The sequence below is a fragment of the Petaurus breviceps genome, unplaced genomic scaffold (genome assembly GCF_028583685.1).
Source record: "Petaurus breviceps papuanus isolate PSGF00001 unplaced genomic scaffold, PetGlider_PUasm1.0 91041, whole genome shotgun sequence".
Classification (NCBI taxonomy): Eukaryota; Metazoa; Chordata; class Mammalia; order Diprotodontia; family Petauridae; genus Petaurus; species Petaurus breviceps.
This window is the reverse complement of record NW_027187400.1, coordinates 24,757,013-24,772,753: the sequence shown is the minus strand read 5'-3', so window position 1 is coordinate 24,772,753 and position 15,741 is coordinate 24,757,013. Positions and strand designations below refer to the sequence as shown.

General features: G+C 49.2%; 1 protein-coding gene across 4 annotated transcripts in view; it reads right to left on the bottom strand.

The window, feature by feature from the left end:
- The window catches only part of CTNNBIP1 (catenin beta interacting protein 1), a 49,374-nt gene that overhangs the window by 12,867 nt on the left and 20,766 nt on the right, over window positions 1–15,741 (bottom strand). For 3 of the 4 annotated variants that reach the window (XM_069078837.1, XM_069078835.1, XM_069078838.1), the window contains 3 exons: window positions 14,381–14,464; window positions 4,761–4,882; window positions 3,925–4,015 (listed from right to left, as the gene is read on the bottom strand). In XM_069078837.1, coding sequence (XP_068934938.1) covers window positions 3,925–4,015; window positions 4,761–4,856 — 187 coding nt within the window. In that variant the 5' untranslated portion in view covers window positions 4,857–4,882; window positions 14,381–14,464. Of the gene's footprint in view, window positions 1–3,924; window positions 4,016–4,760; window positions 4,883–14,380; window positions 14,465–14,693; window positions 14,716–15,741 lie in introns of those variants that run through there. The other variant, XM_069078836.1, reaches the window with a different exon arrangement.

The window sequence follows — 15,741 nt, the reverse complement described above, 5'->3', positions numbered from 1 at the left end:
GCTCTGTATGTTAGAAAGCACTCAGCTAAGCAGGGAAGGCCCCCACAGTCTGGCTACTTGGGTGAGAGCCTCGGCTACTGCAAGTCTGCAGACCTTCTACTCCCCTTCCTCCCCACCCAGCCACCTCAGCTTTCTAGGAAGGAAGGCAACAGAGCCCCAGGAAAAACTACTGAACAAGCCCAAAGAGCTCTAGGCTTTAGAAACCTGCCCTGGAAACACTCTCCGAAGGAACAAGGCTGAGAACTGTCAGGTCTTTGTGCCCAAGGTTCCTGCTTGCAGAGCAGGGACTGAAAGAGGCCTGTTATCGAAGGTCCATGTTCCACACGGTCCAGGTGTTTTTTTGACAGGACAGAGCAGTCTTAGCTTCAGCAGCTGCTCAAACATGTCCTGTGGCAGTTGGGCCCATATGAGGTAAGGGATGGTAAGACCTCATAGAGCCTCCTAAGGTTTTGCTGTGAGGCCTAGAATTTACAGCCATTGACTTCAATGAGTGACCCTGATTCTGCAAGAGTGGTAGGAACTTACTGAGGCAGAAGGAAGCCAGGCGGCAACTGCCCCTTATCAGACTGTCAGTCAGTCAGTGTGGGCCAGAACTGTGCTAAGTGAGGGACACAGAGAAAGGTAAGAAGCAGTCCCCATTCTTAAGAGGCTCCCTGTCTAATAGGGGAGACAACATGGAAACATCTAGTGTGCACAGCAGCAGAGATAAATGCAGCTCTGACTTTGTAGACAGGACTACAGAAAGGAGAGACCAGAGAAGCCTTGCTCAGCCTGTCCTGCCTTTCCAGAGGAGGCCTGGCAGCACAAAGGCGATCGGCCTGCTGCCCAGTCAGCTTCCCAGCAGCCCTGCCTCAGAGGAAACAATCAGAGCAGCTCACTGTCCTGGGGCTTTGGGGCCTTCCAGGAAGCCCAGCCTGCCTTGACATTTCAAAGCCAAAGGGATCCTGGCCTCTGGTTAGCTCTGGGCTACTCAGTCCCCTCTCCCTGCAGCAAGCCCTGCAGAGGGCGGCAGCTGCCACTGTTACTGCCTTGCACCCTTCCTCCCTCTCAGGCTCCCTGCTTCACCCTGGGCCTTCCTACAACCCTCAAGTCTGGGGTGTGGGGGTGGAGAGCAGCAGCCAGGCCTGGCCCCCAGCAAAGGAGTGGGAACCTGGGAGGAGAGGGCCGAGAAGGAGCTTCATCAGGCTGGTTCTCATCCCTTAGGAAGAAATGTTCGTGGGGAAGGATCCCTTAGGAAGAAATGTTCGTGGGGAAGGGAGTGTGGAGGGGAGGCAGGGATGTGGCTGGGGAAGAGCCTGCCACCTAGTGGACACAAAATTCCCACTTCAGGCTGCTCTGTCTGCCCAAGTGCATCCTTCACTTTTCCCTGCCCCCCCCCCCCCCCTCCCCCCCCCCCCCGCTCCAGTGACTGTGCCAAGGCCCCCTGCACCAGGACTTTGGGGGAAAACCCAAAGTTCTTTTAAAATTTGACCAAGAGGAGAGGCTAGGTGGCACAGTGAATAGAGCTCCACTCCTGGAGTCAGGAGGATCTGGGTTCAAATGTGACCTCAGACGCTTGACACACTTACTAGCTGTGTGACCTTGGGCAAGTCACTTAACCCCAACTGCCTTCCCTTCCCTCCTCCAAAAAAAAAAAACAACTGGCCAAGAGCAGGGGAGAGAAGGGAGGACTGCCCACCATGGCCCCATGGCCTGAAGCCGCAGGTGTGGACAGACCAGGCCCCTCTTCTCATCACTGCAGCCCCCAGTCTTCCAGGAAGCGCAGCCTGCCTCTTGTTTCTTTATCCAGAGAAAGGAAACAATGGGGTGCCTTGTGACTTTCAGATAGCTGGCCAGGGTGAGCAATCCAGCTGCTTGGCAGGGCCTGCCCCTCTCCACCTCCTGCACTCAGGAGCCCCCAGGCCTCTGGTTGGTCTCCCACTGCCCCACACTTTGGTGCCAGCTTTGGGTGACAACAGCCCGGGGGCTCTCAGCAGGCTGCCCTCCCTCACTGGCAGTGAGGCTGACCACACAGATGAGCAGCCGACCTGGACTGTCATGCCACCCACGGGACACCCATTCAGAGAGGCGGATGTAGCTCACATCTTCCTTGGAGCAGTTCCCCCTTCTGGAAGAAAAGCACCAGCTGCCTGAGAGCACTGAGACCTCCTTTTCCCAGGTCAACAGAGCTGACCTTTGTCCCTACCCATCAGCCTAGCTCAGTGAGACGAGAGCTCTGGCCTTTCCCCAGCTCAAACACATAGGCTAGCTCTGAGCTTCTAGCATATTCTACAGGGAAAATGGGTGGGCTGGGAGAGAAGATGAGGCCTCAAGGAATTCTAGACTTAATGGGGCTCTAAGGTTTGGTTCGAGGGCACAGCTTGGCAAGTACAGATGACTGGGTGTGATAAGGAACAAGACCCTACACACAACCCCAGTTCTTTTTCCAGGATATCTTGGCCCCTGGGCACCCTGCAGCCCACTCCAAGCTGACGTACCCGGCCTAGCCAATGACACTCAGAAGAGGGCTATCTCTTTGCTGTCTTCCCGACCCAGCTGGTGCCAGGCTCTCTCTCTTTCCCAGCCTCCAATAGTATACTTCCCAGGCTAGTCTGCACCGGGCTGGGGTGGGGGTGATGGGCAACTGCCCAGGCCAATTCAGATTTCTGCTGAGCTGGCCACATGGATCCCGTCACACCCAAGCATCACTATTTGTTAACCAGTCCCCAAAAGAGGCAAATAGCCCTGAGACAGGAGACTACTACTTGGTTATGGATCTAGGTCAGTCTTCCAGAGAAGCTGTAACCCTCCCACAAGCCCCTGGCATTTACCAGCCCTGCCCATCCCCAGCTCAGATGACACAGATAAGCAAATACAGGAGTGAGCAGCCCTGGCCCAGAATCCTGAGAAGCCTCTCAGTACCTGCCCAGGAGGCACAAGAACCACCTTTACTTTGGCCAGAAGAAAAGTCTGGAAATGTCTCTATACTTACTAATTCCACTAGGCCCCCAAAAGAGGAGAGAACCTGGAGGTCGGCCAAATCAGACGGCCATGGCCAAACTACAGACAGGAAGGGCAGGTCCTGAGGACAGGAGAGAGCCTCTGCTCTCCCCAAACCATGGAGGCCTGCAGCCACTCAGAATGTCTGCCAAGTCTGGGCTTAAAGAGTCTGCTTCTTCTCCAAGTCCTCTGAAAAGAGTCCTAGGCCAGGCCAGAAAGGCCACCTTATCCCCACCTTCATGCTGAAGGTTGGGGCTGCAAAGCCCAAAGCCTCCTCATAAACAGGGCTGCAGCACCCAGCTGCACTTAGCCGTCAGAAGAAGGCCTCGGAGCTGACTGCTGATTCACTCAGCTCCCACCCAGGAAAGGGAAGGGGGCTCACTTTGAACATCCATCTATGTGCACATCTCCCTCATGGGATGGCCGCACAATGGGCCAAGGAGCTCCGCTAAGTACTGGGGATACAAACAGAAAGGCCAGAGAGCGTTTGCCCTCTAGATGCTCAAAGTCTAATGGAGGGAGAGGGGAGAGGAAGGGGGGGACCAGGCACAACACAAAATGTAAGACCCTCGAGGGTAAGGGCTGTTCAGGTTTTTGTCTTCATAATTTCCATCCCTAGGCACAGACCCTGGCACATGGCTGGTGCTTAATAAGTATTTGTTGGTTGACTGAGCTGAAAACCACCCCGTGCTAAGAAGCAGGGCTCAGGGCTTGGCAGGCTAGAGGTAGAGGCAGGCTGGATTCCTGCTGTCCTGTCTCTTCTGTCCCGCGGACAGTCACTGTGGCCACACACAAATGGCTCCCCCTCCATCCCAGGTGAACTGCCTGGCGTTTCCCAGAGGCTGCGGGCCTTGGTTATCACCAGAAAGGGTGAGAGGAGCCCACAGAGGCACCACCGTCTCTCCTAGGCATCACCTTGCTCCCTGTGCTGCTGCCCTGACTCACCCTGTTCGATGGAGTGTGATGGGAGCTGACTCAGCTGGCTGCTCACCACCCCTGCATACGTCCGCAGGAACTCCTCCTCACTGGCTGTCAGCTGGAAGAGAGATGGGCGCCTGGGTGAAGGACAGAAAGCATTCCTGCCTGCCCCCCCAAACACCAAGATGCACTCCTCCTCTCTGCTCTTGCCTAGAGCGGCAGCATCCTCTTCTGCAGTTATCCCTCTGTCTAATTCACCTGGCACCCCTCCTGAGCACCCAAGCCCTGGTGGCTGGGGCATTTAAGGATCGGGTCACTGAAGGATCAGGAAGAAATCCAGGTGCATGCCTTAAAAATCTTCAGCCCCAAAGCTGGACAAGACCCTGATCCTCAACCCATGGCCCCTGGTTGCCACAGGATCAAAAAAAGCCTTACGCTCTTAAATACCAACCTCTTCTAGAACCCCAAGGGCCATCCATGCCAACCTAACACCCCTGGGAGGCCTGTGCTGTCTGCGCCCAGCCCAGAGTGCCCCCTGACTCAAAAGCCCCATCCCCATTCCCTACCTACCATGCCCAAGCTATGCCTGGGGCTCTGAGGCTGCTTTCACAGAAGAAGGAGACTCTGCCTTCCTCTCCTGTCCCAAGAACTGTCATATACTTTGTCCTGGAGTGGAGACAGGACAACTTCCCCAGGGATGTAGCTTGGCTCCCCCACTGGGCCCTTCTTTGTCCTGGTGTAGGGACAGGACAACTTCCCCAGGGATGTAGCTTGGCTCCTCCACTGGGCCCCTCTCATCCCTACTCCAGGGTGACAGTGTTTCCCGACCTGGCCCACAGCCTGTAGCATGACACAGGACTTACATTTGATCCCATCTTCCTCAGCATGAGTAAGACCCGAACTTTCTGGTGAATGTACATCTCTTCCGGACTCTTCCCGGGAGCTCCCTCACGGTTCATTCCCCTCAGTCCAACTCCAGAGACTCCTGTGGGTCAAGGGACAAAGTGCGAGGGGGAAGCTGAGAGACACACCCAGAGACAGAGAGCTGTGCAGCTGGACCCTGCTGGGGAAATCACTACTTCCCTTCCTCCTTAAGCCACCTTTTTTACCCCGAGGCCAGGCTTTGTGAGCAGCTTGACAGCTGGCCTGGGATGCTTGGGAATCTCACTACTGACAGCTTGAAGACAGCGCCAGGTCCTCTCTTCCTCCCCACCGCCAGCCTTGGCCAGCTGGATTTGGAAGCTATGTCCAGCAGCAGAAGCCAAAGACTGGGAAGGGATACGGAAGAGAGAGCCAAACACATGCCCGCTGCTCTTCTCAATAGTGCCAGGCCTGCCTCCCCAGGAACACTCCCTGAGCCCTTGCCCCCCACCTTCAGCCAAGCTCAGCTGCAGTCAGTCGGCAGAGGTCCGAAAGTGTGCATGTCCTCCCTCTCTTATCTCGCTTGTCTTCCTCCCTCTGAAGGAAGCAGTGGAGGACGTGGATACTTTAAGGGCCCTAGGTTTCCAAACCAAAGTCAAGTACCAGAGTCAGAGAAAGGCAAGTTCGTCTGGGCTTTGGGCTCCAGGAGCTGGGAGGTTTATCATGGTGCAAAGAGGAAATCCATTAAACTTACCACACAGAGCCCTTCAAATCCTAACCAACTCAACATAACGTACACTGTGAGCCACAATCGGGTCCTAACATCAGTTTGCCTTATTGATTTTCTTTGTTACAGAGGAGCCAAGTTGGGGGAGAGGTATGACTGAGGTGTGAAAGACCAAAAGAATAAGCCCAAATGATACTCAGCTCTAAAAATTGAGGCCTATTTCCAAGGCCCAACCAAAATGGACTGACAAGTGGCCCAACTGTTTTCACCAATCCCCAGGCTAGAACAGATAAACAGAGAAAATGGTCTTAAGAGAGTTCTAAACAGATAACAGGGAGGTCAAGCAGCAGGAAGCCCCATCCCCATTAGAAAAATGATCTGGGAAATAGAAAAGAGACTTCGGGGGTCTGGCTGTCTTTATACTTGATGTCAGCAGCTAATCTGTCTGTGGCTAGCAACTGGGGAGGAACTGGCCTCCCTCTTAGTTACTGTGCCTAGGTTCACAGGATCATAGATTCAGGGTGGGAAGGGGTCTCAGAGGCCATTAGCTCCAACCCCATCATTTCACACATGTCACACATGTGACAACACATCATGTCCCACCCTAATTCCAAAATGGACATCAGTGATCTGATAGAATACTCCTCAAGGAAGAGGTCTCCTTAGGCCTGGAAAAGGGCAAATGTTATCCTGATTTCCAAAAGCAGGAAGAGAGTAAAGAGCATTAGCAAACTATATGTCTGTGAGCCTGATTTCAGCCCTGAGAAATTCATATTACAAATGAGATGGTTGGTAAACATCTAGGAAAGGAAGCAATGATCCAAAGAGCAGCTGGCATTGCTCCATCCTTTTTTGACTAGGTTACTATACTGGGAGATTGGGAAAATGTTACAGATGGCCATCAGCCCATATGTAGCAAAGCATTTGACAAATTACCTCATTCTTGTCGACAAAATGACCAGATATGGGGCTAGAGGAGTGGCCAAGCCCCCAAAAGATGGTCGTTAACCATCACTATGCCAATAATCCTCAAATATACCTATTCTGCCCCAAACTCTCTGCTGACCTCTACTCTCGCATCTCCAACTGCCTTTCAAACATCTCAAACTGGATGTCTAGTAGACATCTTAAAGGCATTACATCCCAAACCAAGCTCATCACCTTCCCCCTAAGCCTTCCTCTCTCCTACCTTCTCTATTACTGTAGAGGGCATCCCCATCCTCCCAGCCCCTCCGGCTCACCACCCAGGGGTCATCCTGGACACCTCCCTTTCTCTCACTCCCCAGGTCTAAGCTGTTGCCAAAGTCTGTCATTTTCACCTTTGCAACTTCTCTCACATGTGCCCCCTTCTCTCCTCTGATCTCTGGTGCATCACCATACACATGGATTACTGCAATCACCTGCTAGGGGATCTGCCTGCCTCAAGTCTTCCCCCACTCCAGTCCATCTTCCTTTCAGCCACTAATACGCAAATCCAACTATGTTATCTCTATATTAAAAAAACAACAAAACCCCAGTGGCTTCCTATCTCCTCTAGGGCCAAATACAAAATCCTCTGCTTGGTATCCTTTAAAACCCTTCCTACCTTTCCTGTCTCATACCTCACTCTAGGACACATACATTTGGACTCCGTGACACTGGTCCCCTCTCAGCTCCAGGCATTTTCTCTGGTTGCACCTCAAATCTGGAAGGCTCTTCTCCACTCTGCCTCCTAGTCCCAACACAAACTCCATTTTCTGCAGAAAGCCTTTCCCAGCCCCTCTCAATCCCAGCACCTCCCCTCAGTTGGTTATGCCTCTCTCTCCTGTATATAGCCTGCTTTGTCTATATCCATCTGCATTAAAGCTCCTTGAGGTAGGGGCTGTCTTTTGTCTTTTTGTATACTCAGCTCCTGGAACACAGTAGGCACTTGCACAGAGAAGGTTTCCAAGGCAGGGTCCCAGGAGTCAGCTCTAGGCCACTTTAAGTGATGCCCTGGATGACGGCCCAGAGGCCCATTCATACAACTTACAAATGACACAAACCTCAGAGGGATGGCTGCTAACACATCAGGTAAGAGAGTCGGGGCCCACAAAGATCTGGACAGACTGGAGCACTGAGCTGTATCTAGTAAACTGACATTTAATGGGGACAGAAGGGCGGTCTTGTGCTTGGGTTCCAAATACCAAACTCATCATTGCGAGAGAGGGAAGCTGTGGCCTGTCTAAAAAAGATCTGGCTCCATATGAGTCAGTGCTGTGATAAAGCCCTCCAGAAAAGCTGATACCCTTTCATTCTGTCTTACAAGGCAAATGACCTGGGGCTAGAGAAGAGATGCTTCCTCTGTATTCTGCCCTAGCCAGACCACTGGTGAATTAGAAGACTAGGCCAAGTTCTTGGAGCCGTATTTTAGGGGAGATAATGATAACCTGGCATGTCCAGTAGGAGTGTAACAAGTTTGGGACCAATCATGTCTCGCAGATTAAGTGGAGAACTAAGCATGTTTAACCTGGAAAAGAAAAGACTTGGGGGGCAGGAGGGAAGCTGAGAGCCATCTTCAAGTGTGTGAAGGGCTGTTACATGGGACCTTCTGCCCAGCTCCCGGGGCAGGACCAGGAGCAACAGGAGAAGCTTCCATGAGGCATCTAACAATTGAAGCTGCCCCAGAGTGGAAAGGCTGCCTCACAGGGCATGGGTCTGTAAGCAGAGGCTGGCTGACCATGCAGCAGGGCCCCTTTTTTTAGGCCTGCCTTGGACTCGATGGCCTGTGAGGTTCCTTCTGAGGCTGTAACCATGTTGAGGGCTCAGGGGCTGCCCTGAGGAAGCCCTTTACCAAGAAGTGAAGTCCCATGATCACCTGGGCCTGGATCTCTTTACAGCCTCTTGCCTGTCCAGCCCTGAGGCTCTTGGCTCCTCACTGCTCTACCCTCTGCCTTCCCCTCACCTCGCGTCTGGAAGAGAAAGGGTCCTGTGTAGCCTTCTTAGTAAGGGGCAAAGCAAAACATCCCTCCTAAAAAGTCTCCTATGGGGAGGAGAACACAAGTGCCACACAAGTTGGGGGAAAGTACGCCACGGTGAAAAAGCTGCAGAAGACTTTCTGACCCAGCTCTGGTCACACAGCTGCCACTTTGGTACTTGACTTCCTGATCTTCCAGGTGCCCTATTAAATATGCCAGTGGATTAAAATCTATGCTTTTAAGTCAATGACAGGCTGGGGTCACACTTAGTTCTCGTATGTGAAATCTGCAGCTCTTCAGTTCTATATTAGGACATTAAATTGAACCAGCCTCCAGGAGGCTTAAAATGGTCACATGCGGCTCTTTTGGTTACCAGTGGCTACAGGGTCACTTAAAGCCTCTTAAAGCCCAGGGCTTCTGGGCACCTCTTGAATTCAGAGCACTGACCAGGACGCTATGCTGAGCACTGGGGATACAATCAGAAGCATATATCCGGGGTGGGGTGGGGGCGGCGGCATGGGGACTGCTGCCCATTGTCCAGTTCTGCTCTATGTTGCTCTATGGCAACAGGAACGCAGTTTAAGAAGGGTCCTGAAAAGCTGGGGCAGTAACCAGGATAGGGAAAAGGCCTCTAGATCACACCATAAGAGGGTTAAATTAAAAACTGGGCATGTTTAACGTGAAGAGATGATCTACAGCTGGCATGAGAGCTGCCTTCAAGTATTTGAAGGGCTGCCAGGTGGAAGAGGGATGGACTGGTTCCACTTGACCCCAGAAGAAGGACCCAGGAGCAAAGGATGGAAGCTTCAAAGAAGCAATTTGGGACTGAGGTCAGGAAAACCTTCCCAATACTTAAAGCTGTCCCAGATAGGGGGCATAACTAGCCTATCCCTCTGAGATCTCAGGCAAAGGCTGGAGGAGTTCTTTAGGGGGAGCTGCAGGGGGGAATAGGCAGCCTCCGAGGGAGGGCCTTTCTACCCCCAAGAGGCTAGGACTCTTTCCAGTCTGGTCTCCTTCAAACCTCGCCTCTGCTTTCTCTAAGAATCTCATTCTATCAGCTATTCTGCACATGCTAATGGGACCCCAGAAATGGTCAGGAATAGCTAGCCCCTGGAAGTTAGACAGGAGTTTAGGGAGTTCCCAATCTTTATTTTTCTTTTTCTAAAATTTAATTTGTTATTTTTGTTACATTTTAAGTTCCAAACTGTCTCCCTCCCTTCCCCCCTGTACTACAGAAGGCCACTTCTGTGTGTATGTGTATGTGTACATATATGTGTATGTGTACACATGTGTATGTGTGTGTATGTAAAACCATACTCTATTTATTTGGTCTTTCTTTAGAGGTGAATAGCACCTTCCTTCACAGGTTCCTTGTAGTTGATTTAAGTATTTGTAATACTCAGAATAACTCAGTCGTTCCTAAGTTTATTCTTCAGACAACACTGCTGTTAGTGTGTACAACGTTCTCTTGGTTCTGTTCATGCAACTCATTATTCCAAGCAGGTCTTTCCATGTTTTTCCAATATCAGCCAGGTCATCATTTCTTACAGAACAGTAATGTGGCACCACAATCATACACCACAACTTGTTTAGCCATTCCCCAATTGGTGGGCACCCCTGAAATTTTCAGCTCTTTTCCACCACAAACAGAGCTGCTATCGATATTTTAGAACATATAGTTTCTTTTCCCTTTACCCTGATCACCTTGGGAAACAGACCTAGTAGTGGTATTGCTGGTCAAAGGGTATACAGAATTTGATAACTCTTTGGGCATAATTTCAGACTGTTCTCCAAAATGGTGGGATGGTTCACAATTCCACCAACAGTGAATCAGTGCCCTAATTTTTCCACATCCCCTCCAACATTTGTCATTTTACTCTTCTATAATTTTAGCTAATCTAATAGGTGCGAAGTAATATTTCAAAGATGTTTTAATTTGCATTTCTCTAGTCAAAATTTATTTAGAGCATTTTTCACATCATTATACATAGTCTTGATTTCTTCATTGAAAATGTTCATTATATGTTCATATATATGAACCATGTATCAATGAGGGAATGACTCCTATTCTTATAAATTTGACAAAATTCTCTATAAATTTGAGATATGTGACCTTTATCTGAGAAACTGTCTACAAAATTTTCCCCCAATTTTCTGCTTTTCTTCTAATCTTGGCTACATTGATTTTTATTTGTACAAAACCTTTTTATTTCAATATAATCAAAATTATCCATTTTATACCTCACAATGCTCCCTCTCTCTTGTTTATTCATAAATTTCTCCCCTATCCATAAGTCTGATAGGTAATAGATTCGAGGTAGTTTTACAATTTCAAACCAATCCAAAACCAACTTTTGATGGTTTCTTCAAATGTAGAAGGAACAGTGTATGAGTGCTGGCCACTAGGTGTCAGCCCTGACCAGAGCACCAGAGGCCCAGGGCCTAAGTCTTGCTGGAAATGTGCCCTAAGGAGGGGCTGCACAGAGAGCAGGCTCCTAGAAGGCTCTGTTTCCGACCCAGACAAGGGTCATTCCTTCTCAAGCCCCTCCCTCTTTCTTTTAATTTCTGCCGCTTCAGCTCTGCTTCCTATGTGGGGCTCAAAGTGAAAAGGAACTCAGAGAGAGGGCAGCAAAAGTCCATTCTGCGTGGGATCGATTTTACCTGGGCAGTGATGTCACTACAGGGACAGAGTCTGACTGACGAGACAGCTACTGAGCACAACGTTTCCTGGACGGCTCTGTTCCATTGTACCTGACTCTTCACGACCCCACGGATCCTAGTGCAAACCAATACTGTCCCTGGAGTTTTCTTGGCAAAGACACTGGAGGGGTTTGCCATTTTCTTCTGCAGTGGATTAAGGCAAATAGAGGTTAAGTGACTTGCCCAGGGTCACACAGCTACCAGGTGTCTGAGGCTGGCTTTGAACTCAGGTCTTCCTGCCGCAAGGTCCAGTACTCTATCCACTAGGCCTGAGTTCAAATCCGGCCCCAGATACTGGCTGCTGATACCAGACCAGTCCCCTAGTCTTTCTGGGCCTCAGTTTCTTTACCTGTAAAATAAGGAAGACTGTGCTCACTCATTTCTAAGATCTCTTCTAGCTATAAATCTGTGTTCCTATGCCCTTAAAGGCCAATAGTATTTGTCTTTTCTTCCTCTTTCTGTTGCCCTCATCACTTTCACAAGGATCTTCAATTCCACATGCTGCAATTATAGAAGTAATTATAGGCCCAGGCCTAACAAAAACTGTCAGGGACTGCTCCCTGCCTCACCTATTCCCATCAAAATGAGCATTTGGGGTTGAGATTCAGCTACATTTATAGGTGTTTTCAGGCTGGCAAAACACTTTTCACATGTTATCTGACTTGATCCTTACTTGAGAGGCAGGTCTCAGATAAGGAAACTGAGACAGAGGTGACATAACTTGCCCAGGGACACACAGCTAGAATCTGAGGCAAGATCTGAACTTGAGGTCTACCTGACTCTAAGGCCAGCCCTCACTCTAACCACTGGGCTATAGCTAACCCAGCCATAGCTGAAAATCAGGCTATCACAGAGTTAACTGTGTCTCCTTTGGAGAAACTTTAATTTGCTAATAATTTGCTTCCTATAATAGCAAAAAAAAAAAAAAAAATTCTGTTCCCCCCAGTATTTGGCCTCTTTTCCTAAGCTTTATTCTGCATTTCTGATTTCTTCCCATCCCTGACTCCAAAATGAAGGTCCTCTTCACTCACTAGGTAGAAAGACTACCTGAAAGAGGGCAGAGAGGCCTGCTGGTTAGAGCCCTGGTCCTTATTTGGTGCTATTTGCTTATTCCCTGTGTGGCTGTGGGCATTTAAATTCTCATAGCCTCAGTTTCCCCACCTGTAAAATCCAGATAATAACAACTGCAATAATAATGAGTATTTCATACAGCACTTTGCAAAATGCTTTACAAATATCACCCTACAGGTTGTTTTCAGGCTCAAATATGATAACATACTCAAATTCTTTGCAGATTCATGATTACATGGATGGGGATCTGGTCTAAAGGCACTGCTTTTCTCTCTCTTTTTCATCCCAATCCAAATGGCCTTAGAAAAAATGATGTCTTAGGTACCCAGTCAGAAGAGTGGCAGAGTCCTGAGTGGGAAAGCAAGTGAACAAGTCAGAAGTAGTCTGTACGAAGGAGCCCCTCACACCAGCATGTTTCAGGTCACTGGCTATGGTCAGATAGCTTGTGAATTTTAGTCACCATTTGGACCAAGGCCACATTAGCAGCTCTAATTCCTCCCTGTCAAAGGGAGCCAAGAACTGGTGACTATGACTTTAGCTCGCTGACTTGCACTCATGAATTCAGTCTTTTGCTTTCAGTTGGAGGGAGATTAGGAAAGGCTTCATCAAAAAGCAGCACTGGGGCTGAGTTCTGAAGGAAACAAGGGATCCTAGGAGATGGAGGAGAGGAGGGAATGTACTCCAGGCATGAGGCACAGCCAGTGCAAAGGCATGGAGAAGGGAAATGGAACATCACATCTGAGGAAGAACAAAAAGGCCAGTCTGGTTAGACTTCAGAACTCAGAAAGGGATATGGTATGTGACAAGGCTGGAAAGCTAGGCTGGGCCCTGGTCGTCAAACACTTTAAAAGTCAAACAGAGGAGGTGAGATTTGATCCAAAGGGCAGCAGAAGCCATTGAGTTTATTGAATAGGGGAGGGAGTGATGGGGGCAGACCTGCAGTTTGCTACAGTTTAGGAAAATTACTCTGGCAGTACTGTAGAGAATGAGCTGGAGTGGAAAGACACTTTAAACACAGAGACCAATTAGAAGGCTATTGTAGTAGATGGGTCAAAAGAGGATGCAGACCTGACCTAGTGTGAGGTCTGAGAGAGTAGAGAAGGAGACAAACACAAGAGATATGGCTGAGAGAAAAATAACAAGACTGGGTTAACAGGGTGAAAAAGGTGAGGAAGGAAGGAAAAAAGAAAGAAGCTTTCATTAAGTCCCAGCTCTATGCCGAAAGCTGGGCCAAGTATTCTACAGAAATCATTTCATTTGTTCCTCACAACAGCTCTAGGAGGTGAGTGCTGTTATCATCTCCATTTTATAGCTGAGAAAACAGAAGCAGTCAGAGGCTAAGTGATTTACCCAGGGTCATACAGCTAGGAAACACCTAAGGCCAGTGACCTCAGGTCCTCCTGACTCTAGGCCCAGCTCCTGACCTATGGTACCAGCTGGCTGCCTAGGCAGAGAGTACGCTCCTATCCACCCACTGGGGAGAGCCCTCATTTTGAACCCAGGTGACTGGCAGGATGGTAGTGTCCTTGACAGAAAACAGGAAATGCAGAAGAGAGGGAAGCTTAGGGGGAAAGAGGATGAGAAGCAGAGAGGTTCAGCAAGTTGCCCAGGGTTTCAGAGCTGGGCCTGGAAGCAGGTGTCTTGTCTCCCCCCATCCAGGGATCCTTCTACTATACCACACCCAGGGCACTGGGAGATGGATCTGGGAGAAGCAGGCTACTTACTGAGGGTTCCCTGCACTCACCAGAGGCTAGCTGGCTATTTCCTCTTTGGATCTCAGAAACGTTACCCACTGGGGGAAAAAGACTAGAAGGCTGACCTTTCTTCTGCAGCCACAACTAGCCATGAATTTAAATGTTTTTACTAGTTTACCTAATGCAAGTTCATCCTTTTAAAAAAAAATCATAAATAGGCATGCTGATGAGTATATCAATGATACAGAATGTTTTCTTGGGTTTGCTGGGAAACTATTTCAGGAGAAGTCCAACAAGAAGGGGAATCCACCACAGCCCAAGAAATTTCTGCAGCTGTCTCAGCACAACAGAACTGAGATGCCATCGTTAGAAAAATAAAAACTATAGATGAAGGTGAGAAACAAAAATGAAGTCATTTAATTTTGCTTACTTCGAGAAGCAGCAGCCTTGACATTCCCACCCTCCAGGGCTCACCTCTATCACAGGCTTCTTACCTGCTTTTGGAAATCAACTTCAGCCAGGTGGATGCTTAGTTGTGATCTGGAGAATCGCAGGCTGGGAGAAAAGGGGTTGCTGCCCTGTGGAAAAATATAACACGATCACACACAGGGGAAGACAGGTGGGAAGAGGGTGGCACCTTCTGCCAGCTTCGGATCCTAAGAAAGCTCTGGCTCCTCGTCCCTCACAGAGCCTCAGAAAGCCCAGAACAGCTGGCTCCCCAACAGGTCCAGAAAGACCTGTGTTTCTGGCAAGCCCAAAAGAACCAGCACCTGGGGGGAAGAGGACAGGGAAGGTGGTAATGCTTACTTGGCATTTCCGGCTGAATCAGGTCAGCCAGCCTGCTATCACACACCCAGCTCAGCAGAGGCCCAGGCCCAGAGTGAATCACTCTAGGCCAGCTGACTGACAAACTCCCAGGTTTAAAGAAGGTTTAGTTCTACCCCATACTTGCCCAAACCCAGACACAAGCCAACAAAGAAGCTGGCATCGGTACTTAATCTCTCTGTGTGTAAATCTATCCATATATGCATAGCTCGATTTCCATTTAAATCACCCCTGCTGCAAGATTTGCAAAGCCTGCCAGCCAGGCCAAATTTCTGCTAGCCCATCAAGATTTCTACTTGGTCATTAACCCGCCCAAACCTAACCATGATAAAGAAAGTTTTCCCAGTGCACCTCCCTTTCCCCTCTTTGTCCAGGTGGGGCTTACGGCTGGGAATCAGCTCTGAATCTTCTGTGTGCTTATGTATTGCATTCACGTAATTTTATTCAGACATGCATCACCTAGTTTACAAATACACTTGCTGCATGATTTGTAAAACCTACCAGCCAGGGCAAATTTCTGCTAGCTCAGCAACATTTCTACTTGCTCATAAACCCGCCCAAACCTCATCATGATTGAGTTTTCCAGATGTGCCTCCCTTTCCCCTCTTTGTCCAGGTGGGGGATTATGGGTATGGAATGCTGCAGATACTTTCAGACTCATGTTGCCACTTGGGTTGGCTTTGTTGAATTACTTTTCCTCTTTTTAATGTTTTTCAAATTGTTTTTATTTTTTTGGAGGGGGAAGGCAGGGCAATTGGGTTTAAGTGATTTGTCCAAGGTCACACAGCTAGTAAGTGTGCCAAGTGTCTGAGAACACATTTGAACTCAGGTCCTCCTGACTCCGGGGCCAGTGCTCTGTTCACTGTGCCACCTAGCTGCCCCTTTCTAATGTTTTGATACGAGAGAGCTCTTTGGGTATGGGAGAGAAGAGGGACAAGATGAGAAATTAAGGTGACATAAAGGCCAAAGAAAGCAATAAAGTTTTCTTTTTAAATAACATTTTCTGCCTGTTGTGTGTACTCTCTGCCTT